The 25,493-nt window shown below is 39.1% G+C and overlaps 1 protein-coding gene across 1 annotated transcript in view; it reads left to right on the top strand.

Annotated features, from left to right (window-relative positions):
- LOC120556497 (CUB and sushi domain-containing protein 1-like) overlaps positions 1-25,493 on the top strand; it is a 348,428-nt gene that overhangs the window by 217,669 nt on the left and 105,266 nt on the right. The window contains exons 25-30 of the mRNA XM_039796142.1: positions 3,665-3,821; positions 5,847-6,038; positions 11,752-11,878; positions 12,461-12,672; positions 15,081-15,272; positions 17,562-17,700. Coding sequence (XP_039652076.1) covers positions 3,665-3,821; positions 5,847-6,038; positions 11,752-11,878; positions 12,461-12,672; positions 15,081-15,272; positions 17,562-17,700 — 1,019 coding nt within the window. The remainder of the gene's footprint in view (positions 1-3,664; positions 3,822-5,846; positions 6,039-11,751; positions 11,879-12,460; positions 12,673-15,080; positions 15,273-17,561; positions 17,701-25,493) is intronic.

Raw genomic sequence — 25,493 nt, 5'->3', positions numbered from 1 at the left:
GGTTAGAGTGTATTATCAGTATTAGGCCTAGAGCACTCGCTGAGCCTGTCTTTGGTTAGATTGTTTCAGCAGGGTTCTTCCAGGCATTCAGAGAGGCATAACACTGTTGTAAAGGGGGGAAAATGTTCCCAGTGGAAAAGTATTAAAGACAAAATAATAAAGGAAAGTGACATCAAGATGAACATAAACATGCTTAAATATTGCTGACATAGTATATTCTATTACAGCCTGAATTCTGAAAAAGGCATGAAGAGAAGCAGATCTAGCCTCCTGAAGTTTTCAAAATACACTGGTGGTAAAAAAAAAGAAAAAAAAGAAAAAAAAGAAAACGCATGTTTGACCAGTTAGGCATGAAAATGAATACATCTCTGTGTTATTGATAACACAGACATTGAGGCATTGAAAGTGGTTGGTAGTAAGAAAAGCTAAATTGTCTCTCCATTTTCATAATCAAACAATAATCATTTTTTTCTTTTTTAAGTGTAACAGGCATAACAGGTAAATGACGCAAGCATGGCTACTGACCTTAGGTCTAACAAATTATGTAGACAAAACAGTAAGATCAAGCAGGGTTTGCGCTGACATACATTTTCCACCTGAACATCCATCATTTAAAAAATATAGGGTACACTCAAAAATTAGTCATGTAAAAAGTAGTAATTATGCAAAAGATAGCAGGTGCTTGATGTGATGAAATGATCTGTTCTATAGTCATCGTGTGTGATGGTATAGAAATGATTGAAAGGATTTCAGGGAAATTACCAGTATTATGCAACATGTCCGTTAATTATAATTTTCCCAATGAAGTAGCAGAAAGCATATTGCAAACGATAATGAACTGGAAGGAAAGCCCCGACGTGTCACTTAGGCTAACAATTAGCATGCCACTCCCCAGGCTGATGGCCTTGAAGCTAATGCCTGTTACTGCAGCTGAACACTCTAAACACAAACCATTTGTTGACAGTTCCAGCAAGCTGAAGGCTAAAATCTCCCATAACATATGAACCAGCTCATTACAATTCCTTTTGCTACTGGCTAAGTTCAAGTCCAAGCTCAATATGCCTAAAAGTGTCCTCTAATACAGTGCTTGACTAAATTTACTCAGATGTACTCCAGCCCTGAAGAAAAAAGAGAGGGTGAGAAAGAAACAAAGTAGGTGTTGTGCACGGATTGTTCTATGGAAATAGAGGTGGTAGGAGAGCAAGCGAGAAAGGGAGAGAGTCAGACAGACAGAGAGAGGAGGGGTGGCGTATGGTGACATGTTGATTTATGAGCCGCAGGGCTTTTCATTAACCATACTGAGTTTTACAGAAGAGAGTGGAGGAGAGAAAGATAGAGAGAAAGGAAGAGAAAAACAGACAGCATGATGCAAAATTGGTGGACACTGATAGAACTAGAGAGATGCAGAGAGGGAGGAACAGGGGAGTAATGCTACAGTTACTGTGATACTACTGTTTTTTTAATTTTAAACTCACAGCATCTTTTCCCATGTCTCTCTATCGTTGTCATATTTATGAACAAACTGTAGCTCCTTGTTTGGCTTCATGTATGGTAGAGGTGTCTCCTCTGACTGGCAGTACTTGTAGAGATAGAACAATACATCACCTTAGCCCTTTGCTTTGGAATTCCTGCCACCTGCAGACCTGTCACCACCAATCTGTGAAAATTTCCCAGGCTGCCAAATATAAGCATGAGCCGTTTACATTTATATCCCAGCTGTGAGATAGTATTATAAGGTACTTCAGAGTCCTAATTCTCTCCTTCCAGCTGCAGTCAAAAATAGACTGCACTTCCTAAACTACTACTCTACTGTCCACATTAAAGCTGTGTCTCAGTATCAAATACTTACTACCACCTGTAATTTTGATAAAGTTCTTAAAAGTTTGAAAATCATCCATATTTCTCTAACCTCTTCTGCTGTACAATCTACTACTCTGTTCTCAATCTGTATGCTCAGTATTTTGCAAACAATACTTTCACTAAAATATGCCAAAATATGGCCATAGTACACAGCTTCCATTTGTCGCTAGCACAGCTCGCTCCGTTGCGTGTATCTTCAGTATGTCAGCTAACTTTGTTTCCAAACAACAAACTGAATCTGTTAGCTTTTTATTGAGTCATGTTTTGGAGAAAACACAAGTATTTAGAACATAGTGAGCACATTTGAATGTGCTGCAGACAGTAGTGATTTGTACACATCGGCCTTTCAATTGGACACTCTAACACGCTGCTCAACCTTCTTACGTTACAAAGATCCTTCTGTCAGCCATTACTCCACCCTCCATATCTACCTTTCTGACATGGCTCATTTGAAATAAATGACTTCCAGCTATTTTGTGTCTTGTTTGTGTTGCTACTGTGAGTTTACAGCTACTGGTTGATAGTCACAATGCAAACAATGTTTTTTGTGAGGAGACCAAAAAGAAAGATTAAATCTAGCAAGAAGGCTGAAAGGTTAACAACTTCATCAAGTTCATATTTTTCTTTTTACAAATCTAAAGAAGAAGAAGCTGATCAACAAAGAGAATAAAAGCAAAAAAAAGCAATATTAATGCAGTCCAATGATATTTTTATGTTGTAAATCTAATGTCTTCACTTTCCTGCTATTTCCCCCTTCTCCAATATGCACACACTCACACACACACACACACACACACACGCACACACACACACACACACACACACACACACACACACACACACACACACACACACACACACACACACACTGACATACTGTTGCATACTTAGTGTTTTGGTAACAGTGGAGAACATGCATACTGAGACTTCTAGCTTTTACTGTTGATTTCTAGGAAGCGCTCTGGATTACTCGTTAATGGTTTTCTGTGTAAAATTGAATCCACTTTAGCAGCATCATTTTCAAAAATATAAAATTTGGAACCCTTATCATGGCTGGAGACAAACTTGACTAAGCTGCTTTTTATTGTTCATTGAAGGCTGCAATATCCCCTCTGCCAATGCACAAATTAAAGTTATAGTTACATCTACTTCTTCCTACAGGTGCTAGACATGGATTAAACCGCAATATGTAAAGTATGTTTGTTTCATTTAAAGTAAGATAAAAGAGTAAGATTTAGAAAGAAATAATAGTAAGATTTAAAGTAAGATAACCAATTTATTTACCCACCATAAACCCCACCAACATTTTGTTAAATTTTTCTCTGGAATTGTTGCCTACAAATCTTGAAGGTTTAACGTTATAAAAATGGAGGCTTCATCAGTTCTTCAGACCTTAATAGAGCACCTTGACAACTCACTTGTGACCTCAGCAACTTTCATGTGATATTTTAGGCTCTATCTTTGTGGTGCTTCTCACGGTCCATGCTGATGCAAAGCTAAGCAAAGTGGCTATTTCCTGAGGCACCGTGAGGTTTTTTGCCTCGCTTGCGTTTGGTATTTGGATGAATCACTGTGTGTTGCAGAGGAGAGGCACAGGAAATACAGCAGTGCTCTGCAATCGTGATTTTAAGACTGACCACATTTTGTGCCATCCATTTTTTTTTTTCCAGACCAGGTCAGCAATGCACTGTTCACTCGTGTTCTGTCATGTTCTCATTACTTGCATTGGTAAACCTCTAGAAACACTTTTAACTCATGTTTTCATTCATGTTCTGTGATCCTGTTCCTGTGCTTTGATTGGCAGGTGTATGATGGAGAGAACACTTCATCCCGTCTCCTTGGCAACTTTACATATGATGGCATGACGGGTCATGTCATCAATAGTACATCCAATCGCTTGTGGCTGGAGTTCAACAGCAACGCCTCTGGAACCAATCAGGGCTTCCACCTCACATACACAAGTGAGTTGTTTGAGAAAGTTTATCTTAGGATCAACTGATTAAAAACTGGACAGCGATACACATTGTTTTTTCTTCTATATTTACTGTAACAGCAATGGTTTGTTTCACTATGGCCAAAGAAAGTGCAATCAAACCTCTTTTCCCTCTCACACACACACACACACACACACAATACACACGAGCAATTTCCTAAATTTTGAATAGCTCATCATGAAGGTCCTTGTAAGGAGATGTTTTTAATTGAAAACTAGAGTGGTAGTGATTGTGTGTGATTGCACTCATGAATATATCCTGCCTCTGTCCTGTGCCTCAGTCAAGTGATTCTTGAGTGCTACATACCAGAAAAAAATAGGAATCATGTACGACAAAACTCTCGAGACTTGTCTTTCTCCGTCAGCAAATTACCAAGCTGTTTCTATCCCTTCTAACAGCTGAAAAGGGATCAACAATCAGTTTTTCAAGCAATTTCTGTTGAAGGTGGAGTCCAAAGTGTAACCAAGCATGCAAAGACAAGAAATTAGCATATGCATGCTCATAAATGCTCTTAAAATTCTCTCTCACACACAAACACAAACACATACACACACACACAAACACACACACACACACATACACGTAAACATATGTAAATATGACAAGCTTTTCCCTATCACGTTGCACAAAATCTATAAATGTACAATTTATTTACAGATTCAAAGATTCACACACACATACACACACACACACACACACACACACACACACACACACACACACACACACACACACACACACAAGGTAATGGCTTTAAAAAGAGTCTTTTAAGAAGGCAGAACCAGCTGCTGTGTAAGTCAAAGAGGCTATTAGAGGAGCATTTATCTGCAAGTCATTAAAAGAAGGTGAGAAAGTGACACAGTGGGAGTGGAAGAGTGCCTGGACGGAGGGACAAGCAGATGAATGTAGATGGTATATGGATACTAGACGGATGCTCTGTATGTCAGTTAAACCATTAGACAGCCGTTAGTCTGCAAGTCATTAAACTGGAGAAGGTGACACCTTCTGCAAAGTTCTGCTACAACAGATGAGCCAATGGATAGATAAGAGAGATTGATAGAAGGTTTATACAGGACAAAAGAGAGCGAAGCATCTGATCAAGAGAGGCAACTATGGTTTCTTGCAGTTTTTTTTCAATTGCTAAATAATGTTCAAATCTGACCTGCTGCGCTTTTCTACGTGTCATCCCCCATCTCTCTATCCACTTTCAAAATAAAGGGAAAAGCCCCAAAAAATAATCTTAAAAAAAAAACTCTAACTACAGTCTGCACAGCAGCAGTTCATGTGGACCCAACTCTAGTTTGTTTCTCATTGCTTGAACACAGTTTTCAAAACTCTACACACTTATCCCATGACTTTAACCACAACGTGCAGAATACTGTAGATTTACAGCACTTTGATCAAATACTAACACACTGCTGTCAAAACTGTTAACCACACATTCAAAACATAAAATGTTTCAGTGTGAGTTGAAGCACTAACCTTCTTTACATTACTGTGGTTATAGTCCATGGGTATTATTGTACATTCAGTCTATGTAGTGGCAGTGGTTTATAAATGACAGCTTATAAAACCTATTGTACAGTATAGGTTTGATCAGATTATGTTTTCAGTAAGTTGTCATCATAAGTGGACTTCTATACTATAAACAGAGCCAACGTTTTTGTTTCTAAACTGAAGGGTTAGTAAAAGGCTGACCTAAGGGCAGGAAAATATGTTCATATTGTTGGATCTTTGTTTATATATATATATATATATATATATATATATATATATATATATATAGGAAGTAGTGGGATTCAGGAGAAGAATAGTTTGACCTTATGTCCTCTTCTCTGAATCACCCTGTTCATTTATGCAATGTTGTCTTACTGCATGGACAGGATGACCTAATCTAACTAGTGTGTGTGTGTGTGTGTGTGTGTGTGTGTGTGTGTGTGTGTGTGTGTGTGTGTGTTTTCTCTCTGTGTGTGTCTGTGTGTCTCTTTCTAGGTTTTGACCTGGTACGCTGTGAGGAACCAGGTGTCCCTAGTTATGGCTATAAGATCCAAGACGATGGCCATTATGCCAACACTTTTGTTCTGTACTCCTGCAACCCTGGATACAGTCTCCATGGCAGCAGTACACTGACCTGTCTTAGCGGGGACAGACGTGTCTGGGACAAACCACTTCCTTCCTGTCTCGGTTAGTATGCCAACACATGTGTAGGTTCTATGTACATCAATAAATCAGAACTACAAAATCTGAATTATTACCATTTCCATTATTATTATTACCATTATTCAATGAAAAATATAGCATGGGGAATAGCAGCAGTTAAAGCTACTCATGTTTCTAAGCTCCATCAAGAGCATGAGTATTCAAAAGGGTGAGTGAGTGAACAAGTGATTTAGTCAATACAGGTAAATACTTTGAAAATAGGGGTTGGGGACTGATTCAACACTGGGAAATATTCATAGTGGCACTTATACACCTCTGTGAATAAAAACAGCCCTTACTGATCCATCAGCCTGTGCACACAAAACTATGTGAACGTGGACAGCAGGATGTCAGCAGACATATGATTTTAGTGCAAAAGGCTTCTGTTTATTTAAGGATGGCATACTTAAGGTGCAAAAATAGAGGCTGACATTATATGACATTATATTATATATGACATTTATAATGTAAGCCAGACTACTTTCCTGTAACCTGAAGGTGTGCACAGTATTTTATGCCAAAGTCTTTGACAGAAGCCGTAGCTTTATGTTCTATTCTGAGCACGCACAATAAATAGAATATTGTCATAGAAGATACTTTTTTTTTAGATGGCAGAAAATGATGTGATGTAAAAACTATATTGATTCATCTAAAATTATTGAGTGTATCTTTTCAAGTACTGGACAACACAGACTGGAGTGAAAGTGCACCCATATGAAGTTAACTCTTACAACCCAAAATTGATGACTGCATGCTTTCTTAACATTCTAATAATTAATGTCACTTGGTTGCATGCTTTTATGTCAATATAGTCAAATTAGTGGCAGTAACTCTACCTGGAACTAGTTTACTGCACACCCACATCAACTGTGATAGGATGACTAATTACGATCAGATTTGAGATAATAATCAACAGAGAGTGACGACAGAAGTAACACTTTAGTGTAACTGTAAAAAATATTCCAATACATACTGCTGGTTAAAACATTTAAATGCTTAGATTCTTATTGACTTCATAAGGAAGACAGCTTATTTCTAATACTAGTCCAGTGCCCGTTCAAAATGTGCCTGTTTGGAACAGGCCGATTGCTTGGCCTGTGGTATTGCTGCTTGCAGCTTTTCCAGAACCATTGTAGCCCAAAATTACTTACAGAAGGACCCCAAAGCACTTTATATGTAACCACACTGTATAGCCTACTATTGACTTACTGTGTACTTCTACTTCACAGGAAAACATTGTACTTTTACCTGACAGACAACGTTGCAAAATTAGATTTTACAAAATATCACAATTAAAATGTGGAGTGAGTGTGTGTGTGAGTAGAGAGAGAAGGGGGTGAAAGGAATTGAGGAAGGCAGTGCAAATAAGGAGAGTTTTTGTTTAACTACATTTTAGTGTTGTCTTTCTTGTCAACGATACATGTTGATATCGCCACAGTCAGCGTTTAATGACGGCGGTGCAGCCTTGTCTCGTCATTATTATCGTTAACAAATTTAACACTTCAGCAGAGGTATTCATTTACAAACAGGCTTAGGGGCTTGACGGTTAACGTTGATGTATGGATTTGATAAGTGGGGATGTTTTGCAGATGGAAATTGTATTAGTGTTATAAGTTAGCAGCACACTTAAACAACCAGACCCAGGGTGAGTCTGATGAAAACTGCTCTTTTTGCCCGGTCAGTTACGAGATAGTCTCGCATTGCCAGACCTATCTGCACAGCGCTGCGGAGGAAAGTCAGAGATTAAGTTATGTTCTGCTGTCTGTTTAGAAGTAGTGAATTTACAGCTCATGGCAACTTAATACAATATAGTGTCTGGCTTTTGTTTGATATCTAGTATTGGCAAAATGGCTTTTTATTGAGTTTCCTCTTAGCGAAATGCTCTGAGTGAATATGACCTGGGCTTTTATTTTGAAGGGTAGACACGGAAAAGCCAGCATTATGGAAGCGCCTTTTTTTCTCAACAGTTGTGATGTTCCTGTAAGCTATCCGCTCGTGCTCCAGGAAAGTGAAGAAAAGTTTGCTTGGTATATCCAGCAATCATGTGACGTTGGAAGCAGCAAAAAGTGAACTGCAGTCAAAGCTGGTGAACCTTCCCCTGCTGCTCTACAGAGCTTCTTTTTTTTTTGGGCAATTTTTTTCCTTCAATCTTTATTGTGCGGTCATTTAGTTTTATTCTCCGTTTATTAATATCAAATATACAATGCTGTCCAAACTGCTCCACATTCCAAACCCCAAGTTCATTGGTACCCAGGAAACCAAGTGTGAAGTAGATTGGATGAACGGCCCATGAGATATCTCAAAGACAGACATACACACACACACAAACATACATACAGAGGTTCCCTGATTTATTAGAGAGATGAATGTCATGCAAACACACAATAAAGGAATATAAAACAATTGTTAGGTTGGATCAAAGTCACATTTTTAGTTGAAAGAACACAAAATTGAGAAAATGATTATAGAGCTTGAAGGATGCGAGAACTGCCCGAAAGCATAATGTACTGTAATAATCAGCCGTCCATGTGACTGCTGTGCACTCCTACGATATCAGCTTTTATTTTTCAGACCATGAAAATGACAAAAATAAAGGTTTCTCATTTGGCATATCTAGAATATATTTGAATATTTCCTAAGTTTTAATGTAGAAAAATCTGCCAGAGGGCAGATTTAGCTTTAGTTGGCACTTGGCAGCTCTTAATTAGGTTGGAGAGGAGTGTGCCAAACGATTCAGGTGCTTTGACATGGTGATTTTTCCTTTTTTTCCCTCTTGCTTATGGACCTGTGAAAGTAGTTTTGTATTTTAGCTACAGCATGCACAGCTGGCCATTCTGATTCCTTATTTTCATTCAGTAACCATCAGTGAAGCATGAATTCCACGTTTGTTTATATTGTTCCTAGCAAGCTTTGAAATCCCTGAAGCACATTTTAAATTTTTGAAGTCCTTAATTCCTACTTGTCCATAAATATGTTTTGGTTTTACATATTGTACAAATTAAAGCACTTTCCCTGTGGTATGTCTACCTTGTTGGGTAGATGTGGGCACTTGGCACATGTTAATTTGGAATTCCTTACTGCAGAGCCAAGCCTTTTTGTCTTTCTTACCGCCAGAACACCTGAGCGCTCTAAGGTGGGACGTGGCCTGATGTTGTTGCTAATGGCAACTAAAACTATGTGTGTGTGGGGAATGTATTTATCTGGGTGTGAATGAGAATCAGTATGCGTTTTTGGCTGGATGTGTGTGTTACTCAGTGTGTGTGTGTGTGTGTGTGTGTGTGTTTCCCTGTGTATCTCTGCAGTCAGTCATTCATTTGTAGATGCTCTGTCGCTGCCTTATTTCAGGTAAGCCAGCAACCAGGAGAATACTTGCTGGCAGAGCCCTGGGCTAACTACCTCTGTATCTACCTTTGTATCTTCCTCCTTTGTCTGTCTGCTGGGGCATTTGTCTTTCTCCTTCCCTGTCGGTCTGTCTCCCTCGATCCCATATCTGTATGTACTAGCATGGAGATGAGGAGATGGTTTTCGCCTCAGGCTGTTTCTATACCTCTCTCTTACTCTCCCCCACAGATTGGTGGTCTACCTCTGACTCTTTTTGACGTTCTGTCGTTCTGTAGTCATGCAGGAAACCTGTCTATCTTTTTCTGTATATGTGCATACCTCTAATTCTGTCTTTCTTTTTCTATCCTGGGAAATTATCATTGGCCCATGCTTACTAAATAACCCTCTTTTTTCTCACCTTGTGTGTTTGTGCCTATTCCCCTCTCTACCTCCTATGATTTCTATCACAAGGGACTGAAACAACTGTTAATATTACATGTGTGGGTGTATGCATGCATGTGTGTATGTGCTTGTGTAACTACAAAAGTGTTTTCAAGTCTGTATGTATGTTTCTGGCTGTGTGATTGTGTCATATTTGCTACTCCCTTTGTGTTTGTGTTTCCCATAAAAATGTCCATTTGTCAGCATTCTGCTGAGGGTAATGCAACAGCAGTAGGTTGTCATGGTATTGTAGATCGCAGAGCTGTGTTAATGGTTCCCTCTTAACTCACACAAACACACAATGCACACACAAAAAACTGTTTTCTAATCAGTAACGATCTGCTGGTTCAGTGGGCCACCGTGTACTACCATGATGAGTTCAAATCTGCTCACAGCCTTTTCCCCTGCGTCGTGCTATCTCCCCTGTTCCTCAACACTGAAAACAATACAAAAATAACACACAAAGCCAGTTCTCTCTTGTGCATTAAATGGCATTTTTTTTAAACACTATTGGGAGATCCTTAAAGGAAAACAGCCATCAAAGTTATTCACCAACCTTGAAACAGTATAGCAGAAGTTTTGGATAATTCAAGGTTGATTTAATGATTCAAGCCCTTTTTAACTGATTCTCATTTAACTCAACCTTCATACCTCAGAGTAATTTACAGGAAAGCAGAGGAGCCGCCTCTTATAGAAATGAAACGTTAATAGAGCTGGAAAGAAGAATCGAGTTGCATTGAGAATATAGTAGGTCTTCACAGGTATAGCATGCTTACCCAAACCCAATGTGCATTAATTCATTTCTTAAAAAAGTGACCGGTAAGACCTGAAGAGAATATATCCAAGGTTAAGTAACAGACCCTAGAGAATGGCAACACCAACAGCAGCATCATGTGCTATATATATTAACAAGTCGCTGCAGTTAAAAAGAGCAGCAACATAATACTAATGCCCTGAAAACAAATGTTAAGTCATAGAAACTAATTCCAAAAACGATTTGTTTATATCCGTCAAAATATATAAAAATATTGAAAGTCATATTGTCCCCTTCACCAAAAATTATGTAGCCCACTGGGTGAAGATAATAATAGTCTAACCAATATCTTTGAATCTTATTCCCAAACACATTTTTTACATAGTCCCAAAATGTTTTTTCCAGCCGAGGTCATGACTTACAGTACCACGTGATCAGAGCTGATACTGAGTACGCTTTGATCCATTCAGATCCAATCTGATATTAGACATATAAACCCTCGAGACCCTACCCCCAATTAGAGAGAGTATCATTTTTTCTTATTCCAACTCAGGTCATGGGTCAGGTCTCGGTTCTGAGAAACCAAGTGAAACTGTGAAGACCTCTAATTGAGAGAGACTCGGTGAAAGGATGAACATGAACAAATCCTCTAAAAGAATAATAATAATAGCAAACGTCCGACAAATCAGGTGTGTTAGGGTTCAGATTCACTCTGACAATGCAGGTGAATTTATGTAACTTTAGAGGATTTATTTTCTTTATCTGGTCACCTTATAAAAAGTTAATTCAGAGACTAATATTCTCCAATACAGTTTAAATGTCTCCGTTAATGAGGAGAGTGGATTTTATGGACGTCTTGAAGTTGCTTCAAGTTGCCCACAATATCTACTGCAGAGTTTGTAATTCATAGTAACCCTACAGCAATCCTGCAATATATGGCTTTGCCCATGATCCTTGCTTTGTTAGTAACTGCTCTAATGCTCCTTCTATTCAGTTACATGTGTGTAGTTAGTATGTCTAGTAGATTTATACCTGCTGTGGTTTTATGTGTGTTTTGTTCATTTGGTTAAGATAAGGAAATGTGGTTTACATCCGTATATGTATATGTATATAAATAAAGAGAAGGGGGGATATGTATTTTTTCCCCCAGTGATGATCACCCTTTCTCTCGTGTCCTTGTAGCGGAGTGTGGAGGTCACATAACTGGAGCAGTGTCTGGACGGATTCTGTCTCCGGGATATCCTGCTCCATATGACAACAACCTACACTGTACCTGGACTATAGAGGCTGACACAGGCAAGACTATCAGGTAATTATTAAGCAGTTGGATATGGGCACTGCACTGAAGCCACTGTGAGTATGAGGGGAGGAAGGGGGTGGGGAGAGAGAGGTTACATTAGATGAAACTAGCTAAGAAATGTTTATTCATAAAGAATCAAGACAAGTATACTACCAAGTATCTGCCGAATTGCTTTGCTCTGGCCAAGATCGGGTTAGCTTACTGGCTAACTCCATCTACATAAACTATACAGGTAAACACTCACAAGACTGTCAGGTAATGATACATTCACTAATTATAGATAAATGTTCACTGTCAAAGCCACTGCTGTGTAGGAGAGTACACCACATTAGTCATTATGCCACCATAATGTTGCTTAACACATTGTGGCCACTACTACATTCTTCTGTGTGTGTGTGTGTGTGTGTGTGTGTGCGTGTGTATGTGCGCGTGCGTGCGCGCAGTAGCCCTGCCCTTGTGTGTTCTGTCTATTCTCAGCTCTGCTTAATTTTATTTTATGGTTGATTTGACTTTGGTAAAACTACTGAATAAACAGTTGTCATTGTGTGTATTGGATCTCTGAACTTCTGTGTATTTTCTGCGTTTACTCAGCCTCCACTTCATAGTCTTTGACACTGAGATTGGCCACGATATCCTGAGAGTTTGGGATGGTCCATCTGCACCATCAGACGGGGGGATCCTATTGAAAGAATGGTCAGGCCCAGCCTTACCTGAAGATATCCACTCAACTTTCAACACACTCACACTGCAGTTTGATTCTGATTATTTCATCAGCAAGCAAGGATTTTCTATACAATTTTCCAGTAAGTAGACTTATTTCTAAATCACTAAATTAAAGTCATTAAACTTGTACTTCACATGGTATAGGAAACACTGAATTTCTGAAAACAATTAAAAAAGGTGCCATGATTGTACTAAATCACTGATTTGGGTGGTCTGTCTCACTACCCGCCACACCCATTAATGAAGAAAAGCTGATTACTGAATTAGCAATTAAATTAGGAAATTAACAAACTCATCAGCATATAGTTTCTTAGTTATTATATAAACCTCATTTATATTGACTATAAGAGAATTAATCTGGTATTAATGCTGCATTTAACAGGATTTCTGAAAAACATTTAGCCAAAGAATCAAATGAGAAATGTAATACCTCACCCTGGGACCCAGACTCACTACAATAAGTACTGAAAGAGCCCACCAGAGACCCGTGGCTCAGTTTTGGTCGTACCCCACAGTTTAGGAAACCAGAAGATGCAGCAGCAATACTACGAGTGTTGAGTTTAGATAGCCATTTAACAGCATTGTGAAATGTATATTTGAGAAATGGATTTATAAGAATAATTTAATTATAGTATAATGATAATAATGATAGATATATGCTAAAAATCTCATTTTAATTGGCTCATTAGCCTATTAGTTTTTAGCATATATCTTTTTTACCATACAAAGTCATTTCCATTTTTTAGGGGTTTTGAACTTGCAAAATTAACTATAAATCCAAAAATTGTCTAATTTGTAAGACCTATACTCTCTCAAAGAGATGTCAATAAACACAAACTATTGCTGCTATTTCCTCCCATTTTTTAAAGAAAGGGCAACCTGGACAATAACTGTGCCCTTTGGGTGCAGGGATGGCCTTTGCTGTTTGAGCCACTAGACCCAAAATGTCTGAGCACCGTCCTTTGAGAATCATTGGCCAAAGTCACTGCGATCCACTGTAGCAATGTAAAATCAATCAGAGTCTGCCTCTGATTGATTTTTACGACGATCTTTCCTTACACACACACACACACACACACACACATGCACACACACACTTTCACACACATTATTGTGCTTTTTTATCTTTACATAGCCATTTATTACTAACACATCTCTCGCACGAGCCCATACTGTAAACCTCTACTTGCTCTGTGGTTCACATGAATCTGCATGCACAAGTGTGCACACACAAAGTCCAACACACATAACCATCAGAACTTATTTAAAGAGATGCACATTTCCAGTCATAAATATTTACATCCAATGCTTTCTGCCTCTCTCTCTCTTTCTCTCTCTCTCTCTCTCTCTCTCTCTCTCTCTCTCACACACACACACACACACACATTTAGTTTTTTTCTTTCTCCCCATATTTAAAACAATAAATATTTGCACTCACTAAAATGCTAATCAAGGCACCGTTATTCCATTACTATGGTAATGACTCCTTATATTTACCTCAATGTTGATTTACTAAAGCAAAGGTAACGGTATTTGCCAACACACTGATTCATTTAAAGCAAGGTTTGTGTATTTATTAAGCAAATGTTTTTTAGGGTTGATGTTACTACAAATTTCTTTCTCATGTAGTTTTTTCTCTCATTTTGTCCTCTTCCCTCTTGGTGTCCCTGATGAAATAAATACTGTTCTGTACTGGAAAGATATAATAAACATGATGTTATAATACTATGTTTGGCCATACACCAGCTGTTTGTGCAAAAGATAATTTATATGTTTCACGTGGATTGTATTCCAGAAGGCCGGCTTCAATATTCTACAAGTATTTTGGCCAGGACTCAGCTCTGTACCCAATAACTCCAACCCAAACACCATATATCATTAATCTTCTAGAAACCACTGGAATGTAATAAATATTAATTATACAAGAGACATTTGTACATACTGAATGCAGTATTTTAGTCATAGTGTTAGTCATTTGACAAAAAATACTGTTTAAATTTATTATATTCCATTCAGACACATAATGCATATTGCTCCAATGTTCTTTAAATATTTTGGCCTTTTTTAATCTTTAAACACTGATTGATGTGATGTAAGCACTCCATTATGTTTAGACACAGGCTGATTGTTGTGAATCCCTACCAAGCACACAGCTTACCCTGAGGGGGCTCCACTAAAGCAAAAAGACCAAACTTGATTGAACTTGAACTGACGAACCATTACGTTACTAACTGGTCAGGTTGAGTTGTCACATGTTTCTCCAACTACGCTGCTACCTTTAATAATAAGTATAGTAATTTAGTTAGTCTTATGACAGTAAGCCAAATCCATATGCTTTGTTTGTCTTCACTTCTTTGTCTGCAGCTGCTGCTAGTACTCTTTGTCTGTCTAAATCTCTTTCAACCAGCAGTATGTCAATATCTTACGTACTTTGGCAATAAATCTCATTTTGATTATGTTTCTGTCTCTCCTTGTCTGTCTTCTCCAGCCACTACAGCAACAACATGCAATGACCCAGGCATCCCTGTAAATGGTTCTCGATATGGGGACAGTAAGGAGCCTGGTGACAGCATGACGTTCCAGTGTGATCCAGGCTACCAGCTGCAAGGCCTAGACACCATCACATGTGTACGGATGGATAACAGATTCTACTGGCAACCTGACCCTCCAACATGTGCCGGTAGGTGTACATTATTCTGTGAATCACTGACTGCCAAACTGAGATTAAGTGAATGAAAATAAATTATGATGCTGTGGTCAAACGTTAATGAGTTTTAGACTTCAATGTCATACTGCGCACTAAAAAATGAGGACTAAATATGAACTAGATATCACGATTTTTAGATACTGTCAATCAAATCCTCTAATGAATACATCAAACAATGTCTTCCTGAGTGCAAAAACTCTGGAGGTGGAATGATCCAGAGTTGTATCTTAAGTCTGAAGTGTAGAGTGTAACATCAAACAAGACAGTTCAGGTCCCTGAGGTGCCCTTGTGTTGCTCTGCCATATCTGACATTCTCTGGAGACAAATCAACTGAAGCCTGCTGGTGAGATGATCTCTCCCAAAGGATGCTACTGTTGGAGCATCAGATGGTTTTCCTTACTGGAGGCATGCTCTTTAAGATTCAAAGAGAAGTTGGAAGAAGAACAGGTGCTGAAAAAAAATGTGGTCAGGCTAAGCACTGAGCACTGTTGCTGAAGACCACATGAAAATTTAACATGGATCACAAAAATCTCCTAAACTCAAAACTGGGATGATGAGACATGTGCACAGGAGAGGAAAGGCGGTTAAAAAAGTGAGGTCACATTTGTATTATCACTGAGTGACGCAGATAGCTGTTATAGGGTTCCTGTTTGAAAACTGTTGAAAAGCCTTGCTTGTTTGCCCTTTTTCTCTATTATCACCACCATCGGGCCCACCTGCTGCTTATAGCCCAGTGAGCTTCCACATCTCACTCCACACCTCATTCACACAAGCCTGCTGCAGTTTGTTTTTCACTCTCCCACTTTCAGGTGTGCTTTCCTTCCTTTATTTCCTCTTCAGGTCCTTCTGACACACTTGACTCTCTCACTCAAGGAAGGGGGTTCCTAGCCGTGAAGCCTGTCCTTTTTGAGAAAATGCTGGGATAGCAGAGTCAGTGCAAAAAAAGATACAATCTGTAATGCAGCAAGAGCACTTCATTGTCCTCACCATGCAACCTTTAAATCCCAGTACGTAAGCACAAAACACATCCACAGCTTTGTCTAACCATACTTTCCAGCTGGTAGTAAGCTGCTACTGAACTACATGTCTTTATTGGGGTAACAAATACGTAAAGTTCTATTTCCTGATTTACGGCTGCATCCAGTTCAATTTTGTCTTGCACATAAAATATCATGTTGAGTTAGTCAGAGAAGATGGATAAGGAACATCACCAGAGATTACCATAAAGTTCCTGGGCTGCTGGATTTTTAACTATGCAGGGACCAGGATGAGGTATGACATCAGACACAGCTGAAGGTTGGATGTAAACCATGTGAGCAAGCCGTGGGAAGAATTCTGCAGAAAGTAGCATGGTTTCCACCCCCCAGCTTACAGCAAGCCACAGCCTCCTTTTATGTTGCCTTCTCCTTCTCTTTATCAGCAAGCACTATTGGGAAGTCCTACAGCACAGTCACATAGACTAGTAATTCTCCTTGTAGCCATGCCTGTTAAACACATTATGCTTTGTTCCTGATATTGCTTCTGACTCTTTGCCAGTCACCTCACATTTTGCACAACTGTAGATAAAACGTAGGGCTTAACTCTTCTTCGTTTTCTCTTAGCTTAGCCTGCGAGCGCTTCCCTCTCCTGTACTTTCACCCCAGGTGGTGAATCTCTGGGTGTTGAAAAGCTCCTAAGATTAAACCAACATTATACACAAAAGTCTGGTGCATAAGCGTGTCTGTCTGTGAGTGATTTGCAACTGTTAATGCCTTTGTTTACCTCTATTTCGCTGTTGATAATCCGTTCACACCCACCTGCCAGCCCCAAGACACCTCTCCATGTTTCAAATTCTTCCTTCACATCACCAAATTGCTGCTTGAATGCATCTATCTGTCTCTCTTGCCAATATCTCTTTCCTGCTTTCTGGCTTGTTGTGGGATAACAGGACCGCTAGGGGTGATTCTTTCTGCCTACTACCCCCAGCCTTACACTCTAAATCTCACAGTCTCTCTCTAGCTCTCTTTTGCTCTTTCACCCTTTCTAGCTACCTTTGGAGGTAATATCATAATTCCACTGGGGCTAATTCTGTCTCTCCTAACCAACCCCTGCCATACTTCCCATTACTAACTTGCTCTCTTCCACTCTGCCGACCTGTGGGGGTTATATGAGTGGTCAATCAGGGGTGATTCTCTTTCCAAATTACCCCAAGCCCAATGCTGTGTAATCATCTTTCTCTGTCTCTCTCTCCCTCTCTCTGTCTCTCCCACTGTCTGTCTCCAGCAACATGTGGGGGTAACGTCAGCGGTCCTTCTGGAGTAATTCTGTCTCCTAACTACCCCCAGCCTTACCCTCCTGGGAAAGACTGCGATTGGAGAATCAGAGTCAACCCTGACTTTGTTATTGCTCTCATCTTTAAAAGGTAAGCCACCTAAATTTAAAACTCTATGTACAAGACCATTTGTATATACTATGTACCATTCTCATACAGTATGTATTCTCAAGCTTGAAACCAGGAGTGGAGCTTATCTGTGCTTGTAGAAACACTGCTGCCTATCAGATGCTATTTCCAACTGTTTTGATTGAATGGATTTAGGATTTGTTTGCCACCTTAAATGGTCCAAATAACATAAAAACATCTTTCAGCAATTATTTCCTAATTTAGAGGTTACCGTGGGAGTTAGGTAACCTCTAAGCCTTGACCAACTGCCACTTTCCTCGTTTGAAAGCCATGATGTTTCTCTCTCATGGGTGGGCCAAATTCTCTGGGTGGGAAAAGCAGAGAAACGGGAGGTAACCTTGCTCCTTAAGACCTCAAAAGGAGCAAGATTCCAGATCGGCCATTCTGAGCTTTCATTTTCTCAAAGGCAGAGCAGGATACCCAGGGCTCGGTTTACACCAATCGCCATTTCTAGCCACTGGGGGACCATAAGCAGGCTGGGGGAACTCATATTAATGTTAAAAAACCTCATAAAGTGAAATTTTCATGCCATGGGACCTTTAATATAATTATTTTATTTAACCAGGTAAGACCTGTTGAGATCAGTGATATCATTCATAAGGGATTTACTGTAAGACTTAGCTGCAACCATAGACTGTAAAAACAATGGACGAAAAAGTGAAGCCAATGCACAAGTACCTTGAACCTGCATTCTTTTCCTGCACGGGGCGATTCTACTGGTTGCTAAAAGAAGTCAGTTTCTATAGAAGTCTAATGGAAAATTATCCTACTTCTCTCATTACCTCAATAAGCATTTTCCTAACGAGTGTATAGCCTCAATCGCTGATGTTGACACAATGTTTATTTAGTAAATTATGGTCCCATTTATTTTAAAATAGACGATAAAGCAGGGGATGCTCTAGGCGCGTGGTTACAGGTCGACCTGTCAAGCATGACAGAGGGTTAGCAATGCTTATCCATGGCTCATGGTACATTAAAATAGCTGTGAACTTGTTTTTGGGTGTTGTCCGTGTTTTAATCTTAAACTTTAACCTCCTCAATGTGTGTTTTCACTTCGTCAAAGTTAATTGGAACATTTGGTCGCCTAAAAAAGTCTTGCTCGGCGTTCTGCCAACCAAGCTGGCTAGCTACCGCTAGCGTTAGATGGTAACTTAAGGGAAAGTTTGCAGATTTCCTGTATTGCTGACATGCAGGTGAATGGCCGCAGTACCTGGAGGTCCGCGTCCACTGTATGATTCGCTTCAGAAGGGTTGAACATCGGCAACTTTCCCCCTTTACTATTAGCCCTAAGCCCCAAAGAATGTTTTCTTATGGCTTGAATTTAGAAATGTATCACCCTCCATGGATTTTATTTTATGAGTTTAGTTTGAGTTTATTTTTAAAGAGTAGTGCATGACTCACTAAGGCCCACACAGGGTAAAAAAAAAGGTCTGTGCTGTATAATCAGGGATCAGGTCCATTTTAGTCTGATGTTAATTAACACACAGTTAAGGGTCATTAATGTAACTAAGAAACCCATTTGGGTGGGGATAACCTAATTAGTCTGAAAAACTACAGTAAAATCCACTTCTAACATGATTAAAGTAGCTTAATGGTTAGTTTTGTAGTGTGATGATCTTATCTTAAAAAGCTTCAGGAGATATTTGATTTGTTCTTGACTGTCAGGGCCTTTAAAGTGGCGACAAACAGCCATTTTCCTATTGACATACAGTATATAAAATGGACCAACAGATTCCGTTGCTCTGGACGGAGACCAATGAAGGATATTAGAAGCACTTTTCCGGTGATAGCTGAGCGTTACTGCGCAGCCTCCGACTGACCTCGAAGACATAGATGTGACGTGAGCAACCTGTCTGAAAGTTGTAAGTCTTCTGGTAGCTGTGCCAAGAGAAATCTCAATCATTTCCAATCTTGCAGACTGAGAGCGTAGAGAACGTAGAGAGTGTAGGGTAGGTAGGTATATGTAAGGAGATAACATAGGCACAGGCTAATTATTGCTAACTAAAATGCTAGTTAACATCAGTAATTAAACTTAAACAGCTAACGTAAGTCGAAACTGCCTGCGAGCTTCTCCTGTACTGTACGGTAATTTCTCTACTGTGCGATAGTAAGTCACGTGGTTATGACACAATCGTTATAGCATATTTTTACAAAAATGTCTGCTACGGAGCCATAACGTGAGGTACAAGGTAATGGAGCATTTTATACATTGTCGTGTTTCTTTAGAAATAAACAATGGACAAATAGAGTCTTTAAACGCTTCAGATAGTCGCTGTCAAAGTGGCGCCAAAATGAATGGCAGTCAATGGAATGCTAACGGGAGGTGATGGCTTGTTAGCATCAAAATGGCAAGCATTTAAGGAGGGCGCTTGCATTTTCCACTTTGCACTGCGTGCGCTGCGCTCCGGTTTTGTTCCACTCCACCACCATACCACCCGAAATCTCAGAAGCGGAGCGTCTTGCTGCCCGACTCACAGATTTATTGTCTTTACAAGGACTTTAAAGAGCAATCACGTGTTTATTAAACTAGTATATACCTTCTACTCCAAGCACTCCTGCAATTAACTCCATGTCTTCTCTTTTCTGGCGTTGTCCTGATAAAAAAGATCTGTGATGTCGTATTATGTTTTTCTACCTCCAAGATGAATCTCTCGTCGTCTGTTGTGTTGTAGAGGAGACATACTGTAATATTGGGGGGTGTTTTAGTAAACTGAACTGTAGACTGAATTCTCTCGCTGTTTTACTTCCTGCGGCTCACGTGGAAATAGACCTGGGGCATATCTTTAGTGGAGCGGAGAGCTTGTGGAATATCAAGCATTGACTTGAATGGCCGCGATTGCTCGCGGGGCCCGCTGTGCCTCCGGAACACAGCGCAGACGCGCCTTGTGGAAAACACCGGTAAGCCTGGCTCTGGCGTTGCCTCATGTCTCCTCATGTCTCCTCAAGTCGCCAGTGTCTTGGCCAAAAAATGGCAATTGAACACACCGTTAGGACAACAGTCGACTGGCAACTAGCACGTACATTCTGCGCCTGCGTGAGAGGGCTCCATGCCAGCAAGCAGGCGTTGGTATTCTATTTGTCATTCAAAAAGAGAAACGGATATATAAACCGTTACTATGATACATACAACAAAACAGCGCTTGCCAAAATTGGCCAGCGGCAGCATAGAGCCTACAGTCCCTCTACTTTACATTCACTGGCTGCATTTCATTAGTAGTTCCACTTCCCCTCAGCCCTTGACATTACATAACAGCATATGTCGCACGGAAGCCACTTGAAAGGGTGATAGTTATGGAATGCCGTTTTATTCAATATTAAATAAATGAATAAATACATAAATAAATTAATTAATAAATACATGTATAAATAAATAAATATGCCTTTGAAATACATAATGAAATAAATAAATGAGGCAATAGATAATTAAATAAATTTAAATATTCATATCAAAATGAATCAATTAGTTAAATAAATATATTAAAAGGTTTTACTTTTAATTATTCCATAAGTCCACGTTTATTTATTTCTGTGGACTTTTATTTCCTAATGCCACATTTATTGATTTCCCTCTCTATTTATTTCCAGTTCTTATATGCAAATCACGGGGCGTGGCTATCTCTCACATTCAGAACAGAGCCACGCTCTGTAACCAGTGCACAGTCACCTATTCTGGGGTAACTGAACCACCAACTACCGCTGACCTGACAGAGCACCACAACTGGCAGCTCGCGGTGCTCTGTACCCATTGCGGGTTGACACAGGCGTTGTTAAGTGAGCTAGCGGGTAAACGACTGCTTTAATTCACATTAAACTGAACATTTCCGTGGATGGTGAAGTGAGACAAGGTGAATGGGACTTCTTTGAGACTATTTATGTGGACGTTTCTGTATTTATTGTTTATATTATATAACATTGTGTTTACAGGTGTGTCAACTGCAGCGGCTGTGCAAGAAGGAAACGAAATGAATGAGGACAGATAAACATCCACATAAATAGTCCCAAAGAAATCCCATTCACCTTGTCTCACTTCACCATCAATGGAAATGCTCAGTTTAATGTGAATTAGAGCAGTCGTTTAGTTGGTGGTTCAGTTAACGCAAAATAAGTGATAAGCCCCGTGAGCTGCCGGTCGTGGTGCTCCGTCAGTTGAGCGGTAGTTGGTGGTCTAGTTACCCCAGAATAGGTGACTGTGGGCTGGGTACGGAGCACCACAAACTGCCGGTCTTGTTGCTCCGTCAGGTCAGCGCTAGTTAGTGGTTCATTACCCCAGAACAGTCACCTGTTCTGGGTTTCAGCCCAACTATACGGATCGACCGCCAGTTGTAGACTTAGCGCTACTGCTTCAAGTGTGTTTTATTTTCCATCTTGTATTCCATTAATTATGGTTAGTTTTTATGTTCATTCTATGTCTGTTTTGTTTCCTTATTGTAAAGCACTTTGTGGTGCATTTCTTGTATAAAAGGTGCTATACAAATATTAGTTATAAAATGTATTATTATTATAACTTTTTACAGCTTTCTACAAATCATCAGAAATACATACAGACTCATTTCAATGAGGCTTGGTAATCAACTGCATGAGTATATGATTTATGTATTGTGATTTGTATCATGATTGATCATAACTTTGCTACGGGTATATAATATCTTGCAAAAACAGCATTTCTTCCATGCGTTCACAGATAATGTTGAGAATAAAAAAATCACACAAGTACAACACTCTAAGTAAATTAACTGAGATGAATTATAATAGCCTACATTATCCAGTAAAATATCAAGCTAACAATGAGGTTTTTTTCTGCTAAAAATCCAAAATGTATTTATTCAATGTATTCCTCTTCTCCTTCTTTGGTAGTCAGCAACCAGAGTTTTACCAGTTATATATTACTTCCACCTAACCATGGATGTATTTTCTTGCACCAAATACATAACTGCAATGCATTATGTGTAGAGTTGGGTACTGAAACCTAAATGACTGGTATCTACAAGACCAAATAGCAACGCGGATTTCTGTGCCTCATTTCGGTGCCACTTAAATGCCTGAGCTTCTCTCTGATGCTCCGAAACAGACTTTAGAGGCAACAGAAGCATCACTCCACGTGATGCTAGTTAACACTTACGTTACACTTGGCAACAGGTAACATTAATGTTAGCCTACCGTTAGCTAGTAGCTGGATTAAACACAGTTAAAATGCTGTAACGGTGTAAAGGTGTGACTGAATTTCACTGTAGAGGACTGTGACGTACAACAGTGTGCAGCTAAAGACACAAACTAGCACTATGGTGGTATGTGCTAGTATGGTGGTAAATGGTGCGTTTGCTTGAAACTGGTAAACCTTGTGGTGCAAGTCATTGTAAAATACCCTTTTCTCATCTGTTTTTGTCATTTAACAGCAATTTACTGGTGAAATAAGTTATTATTGTTATAAGTTATTGTTATTACATTTTTAATAAATAATTTAAATTTGACCATAGGGATTAGGGAGAATTCCGACGGGGGAGATTTTTCCAGCCGGCCAGTTAGCTTGTCCTCTGTGTTTTTTAGAATAAACATTCAAACCATTTCCAGTTTTGACAGCTCTGTGTATTGGATTGATCATATGAGATGAAGATGAAAAATGAGCGGAGCCTTCTTTGTGTGCCTTCTCGACATCGTTTGCTTGCTTTCCTTACTACTGGTTTTCTTCATCAGTGTGAACATATAGGTAATTTCCTACGCATTCTTGAAGATATACAGTATTTTTGATTTCTTCAGGAACTTTTTGAACACTATATGTTGGCAGACACACGAATATTGCCTTGATTCGGAATGTAAAATGCATGTGTATATGAAAGGGATTTCTGACCATTTCTATGTTTAGTTTTTTTGGTTATAGGGCAGTGTTTATTTACAGTACATTACAAGTCCTGATTGTGCTTCAGCGGTGAATATGTTACAATTCACATTGGTTAGGGGCTTATGACTTAGGCAAAAGTGAAGATTTATGGAGCTAAATCGGGGCCAAATGTTTTGTTAATTTGAAAAATATATATATAGTTGAAAAACTAAAGCTTGAACTTGAAAATTTAAGTTTTGGTCAAAACTTGGAAAAAATAAAACCATGTATTCAAACTAAAAATAAGTGTACCAATTTTTCTTTCAGTTTGAATAAAATTTATATTCAATTCTGGAATTATTTTGAATAAATTATAAATTTTCATTTTTCACTTTTATATTTCTTTTCAGTTCCACATTTCATGTTTTCAGATTCAAAACTTTTTTTTTTTACGGCTTCAAATCTTTTTTTTTCGGTTTCAAATCTTTTTTTTCGGTTTTAGATCTGTTTTTCACTTTTTTTTTTGGTTTCAGACTTTTGGCCCTGATTTTGCGTAGGGGGCATGGCTTCAACGCATAGGGGCGTGGCATTATGAGTGACAGCCTAACAAAGAAGGCAGAAGACTCCTCTGTCATGTTGCCTTCAGGAAATGGTGTTACTGTGAGAACTATGACTGAATGCTTTCTATCCACTATATACATGTGCTTTTTACTTAACAAACTGATACCAGTGACAAAGTTCCATTTAAAAAATTGTTTTGGACAACACATGGTACCAATTACACTATAAGAGCAATAAACTGTGCCAGATTGTGCAGTTCAGCAGGAACAATGACTTCTCCCACTTCCATGTATGACATATAGCACCACAGTATTCACTGGCACCAGCCCACAGGTAAGACATGTGAAAGATATTAGCATTTTTGAATAGATACTTTGCGACATTATCTCTGCAGTGGCATTTTTTGTGATTAACACATAAAGGGAATATAGGTGGACAGCTGGACAAAGCTGGCAATCAAGCATCGCTAGCACTGAAGTTAGCATTAACTAACGTTAGCTTCACACTAGCTGGGGTTTTTACACTAATTTCAGTGTCCAGCTCAAGTTATTTTACTTTAACGTGTAGTGGTCTTTGGACCTCTGTTTGTCAGAATGACCATAACTCGACAGTGGCTGCAGTGAAGAAGGTCTCTTTTTTACAGAGTAGACAAATATGACTTTACATTAATGCTCTGGCCTGATAAAGTACGTTTTACACACATAACGTTACATGTAACAGCATGACAGTTATGCCTTACAAAATATGCCAAGTGGGCAAACTTTGAAGGCTTCTACCACAGCCAAACTGTATCAGAATACACTAACTTGTCTTTTTGTATTTGTAGGTCTACTGTCTGTTTTCTGGACCGTGTGTGTCCGTAATAAAAGCTTTGATTGATTGATTAACAAAGCAGACCAGGATGTTGTTTAAACTAACCATGAAAAGGTAACACTATTAACTTAGCAATGTTAGTTATCTATAATGTTTTACATTTATAAGGCTCTGTCGAGTTATGGTCATTCAGACAAACAGAGGTTAACAAAGACCACTACACGTTAAAGTAAAAAAAACTTGAGCTGGACACTTAAATTAGTGTAAAAACACCAGCTAGTGTGAAGCTAACATTAGTTAATGCTAACTTTAGTGCTAGTGATGCTTCATTTCCAGCTGTCCACCTATTTTCCCTTTATGTGTTAATGACAAAAAAATGCCACTGCGGGGATAATGTCCCAAAGTATCTATTCAAAAAGGCTAATATCTTTCACATGTCCTACCTGTTGTTTCGGTTTAACTGGTTTTTGAATTAACTGGTGATATGTGTTGCTAGCGGGGCTGCACCGCTGCAGTAAACAATTCGGATCAATTCGCCTCTTTTTCACATTAATTTGAAAATATT

Source organism: Perca fluviatilis, chromosome 3, assembly GCF_010015445.1.
Source record: "Perca fluviatilis chromosome 3, GENO_Pfluv_1.0, whole genome shotgun sequence".
Lineage (NCBI taxonomy): Eukaryota > Metazoa > Chordata > Actinopteri > Perciformes > Percidae > Perca > Perca fluviatilis.
The sequence above is the reverse complement of the archived record's forward strand: the minus strand, read 5'-3'. Positions and strand labels throughout refer to the sequence as shown.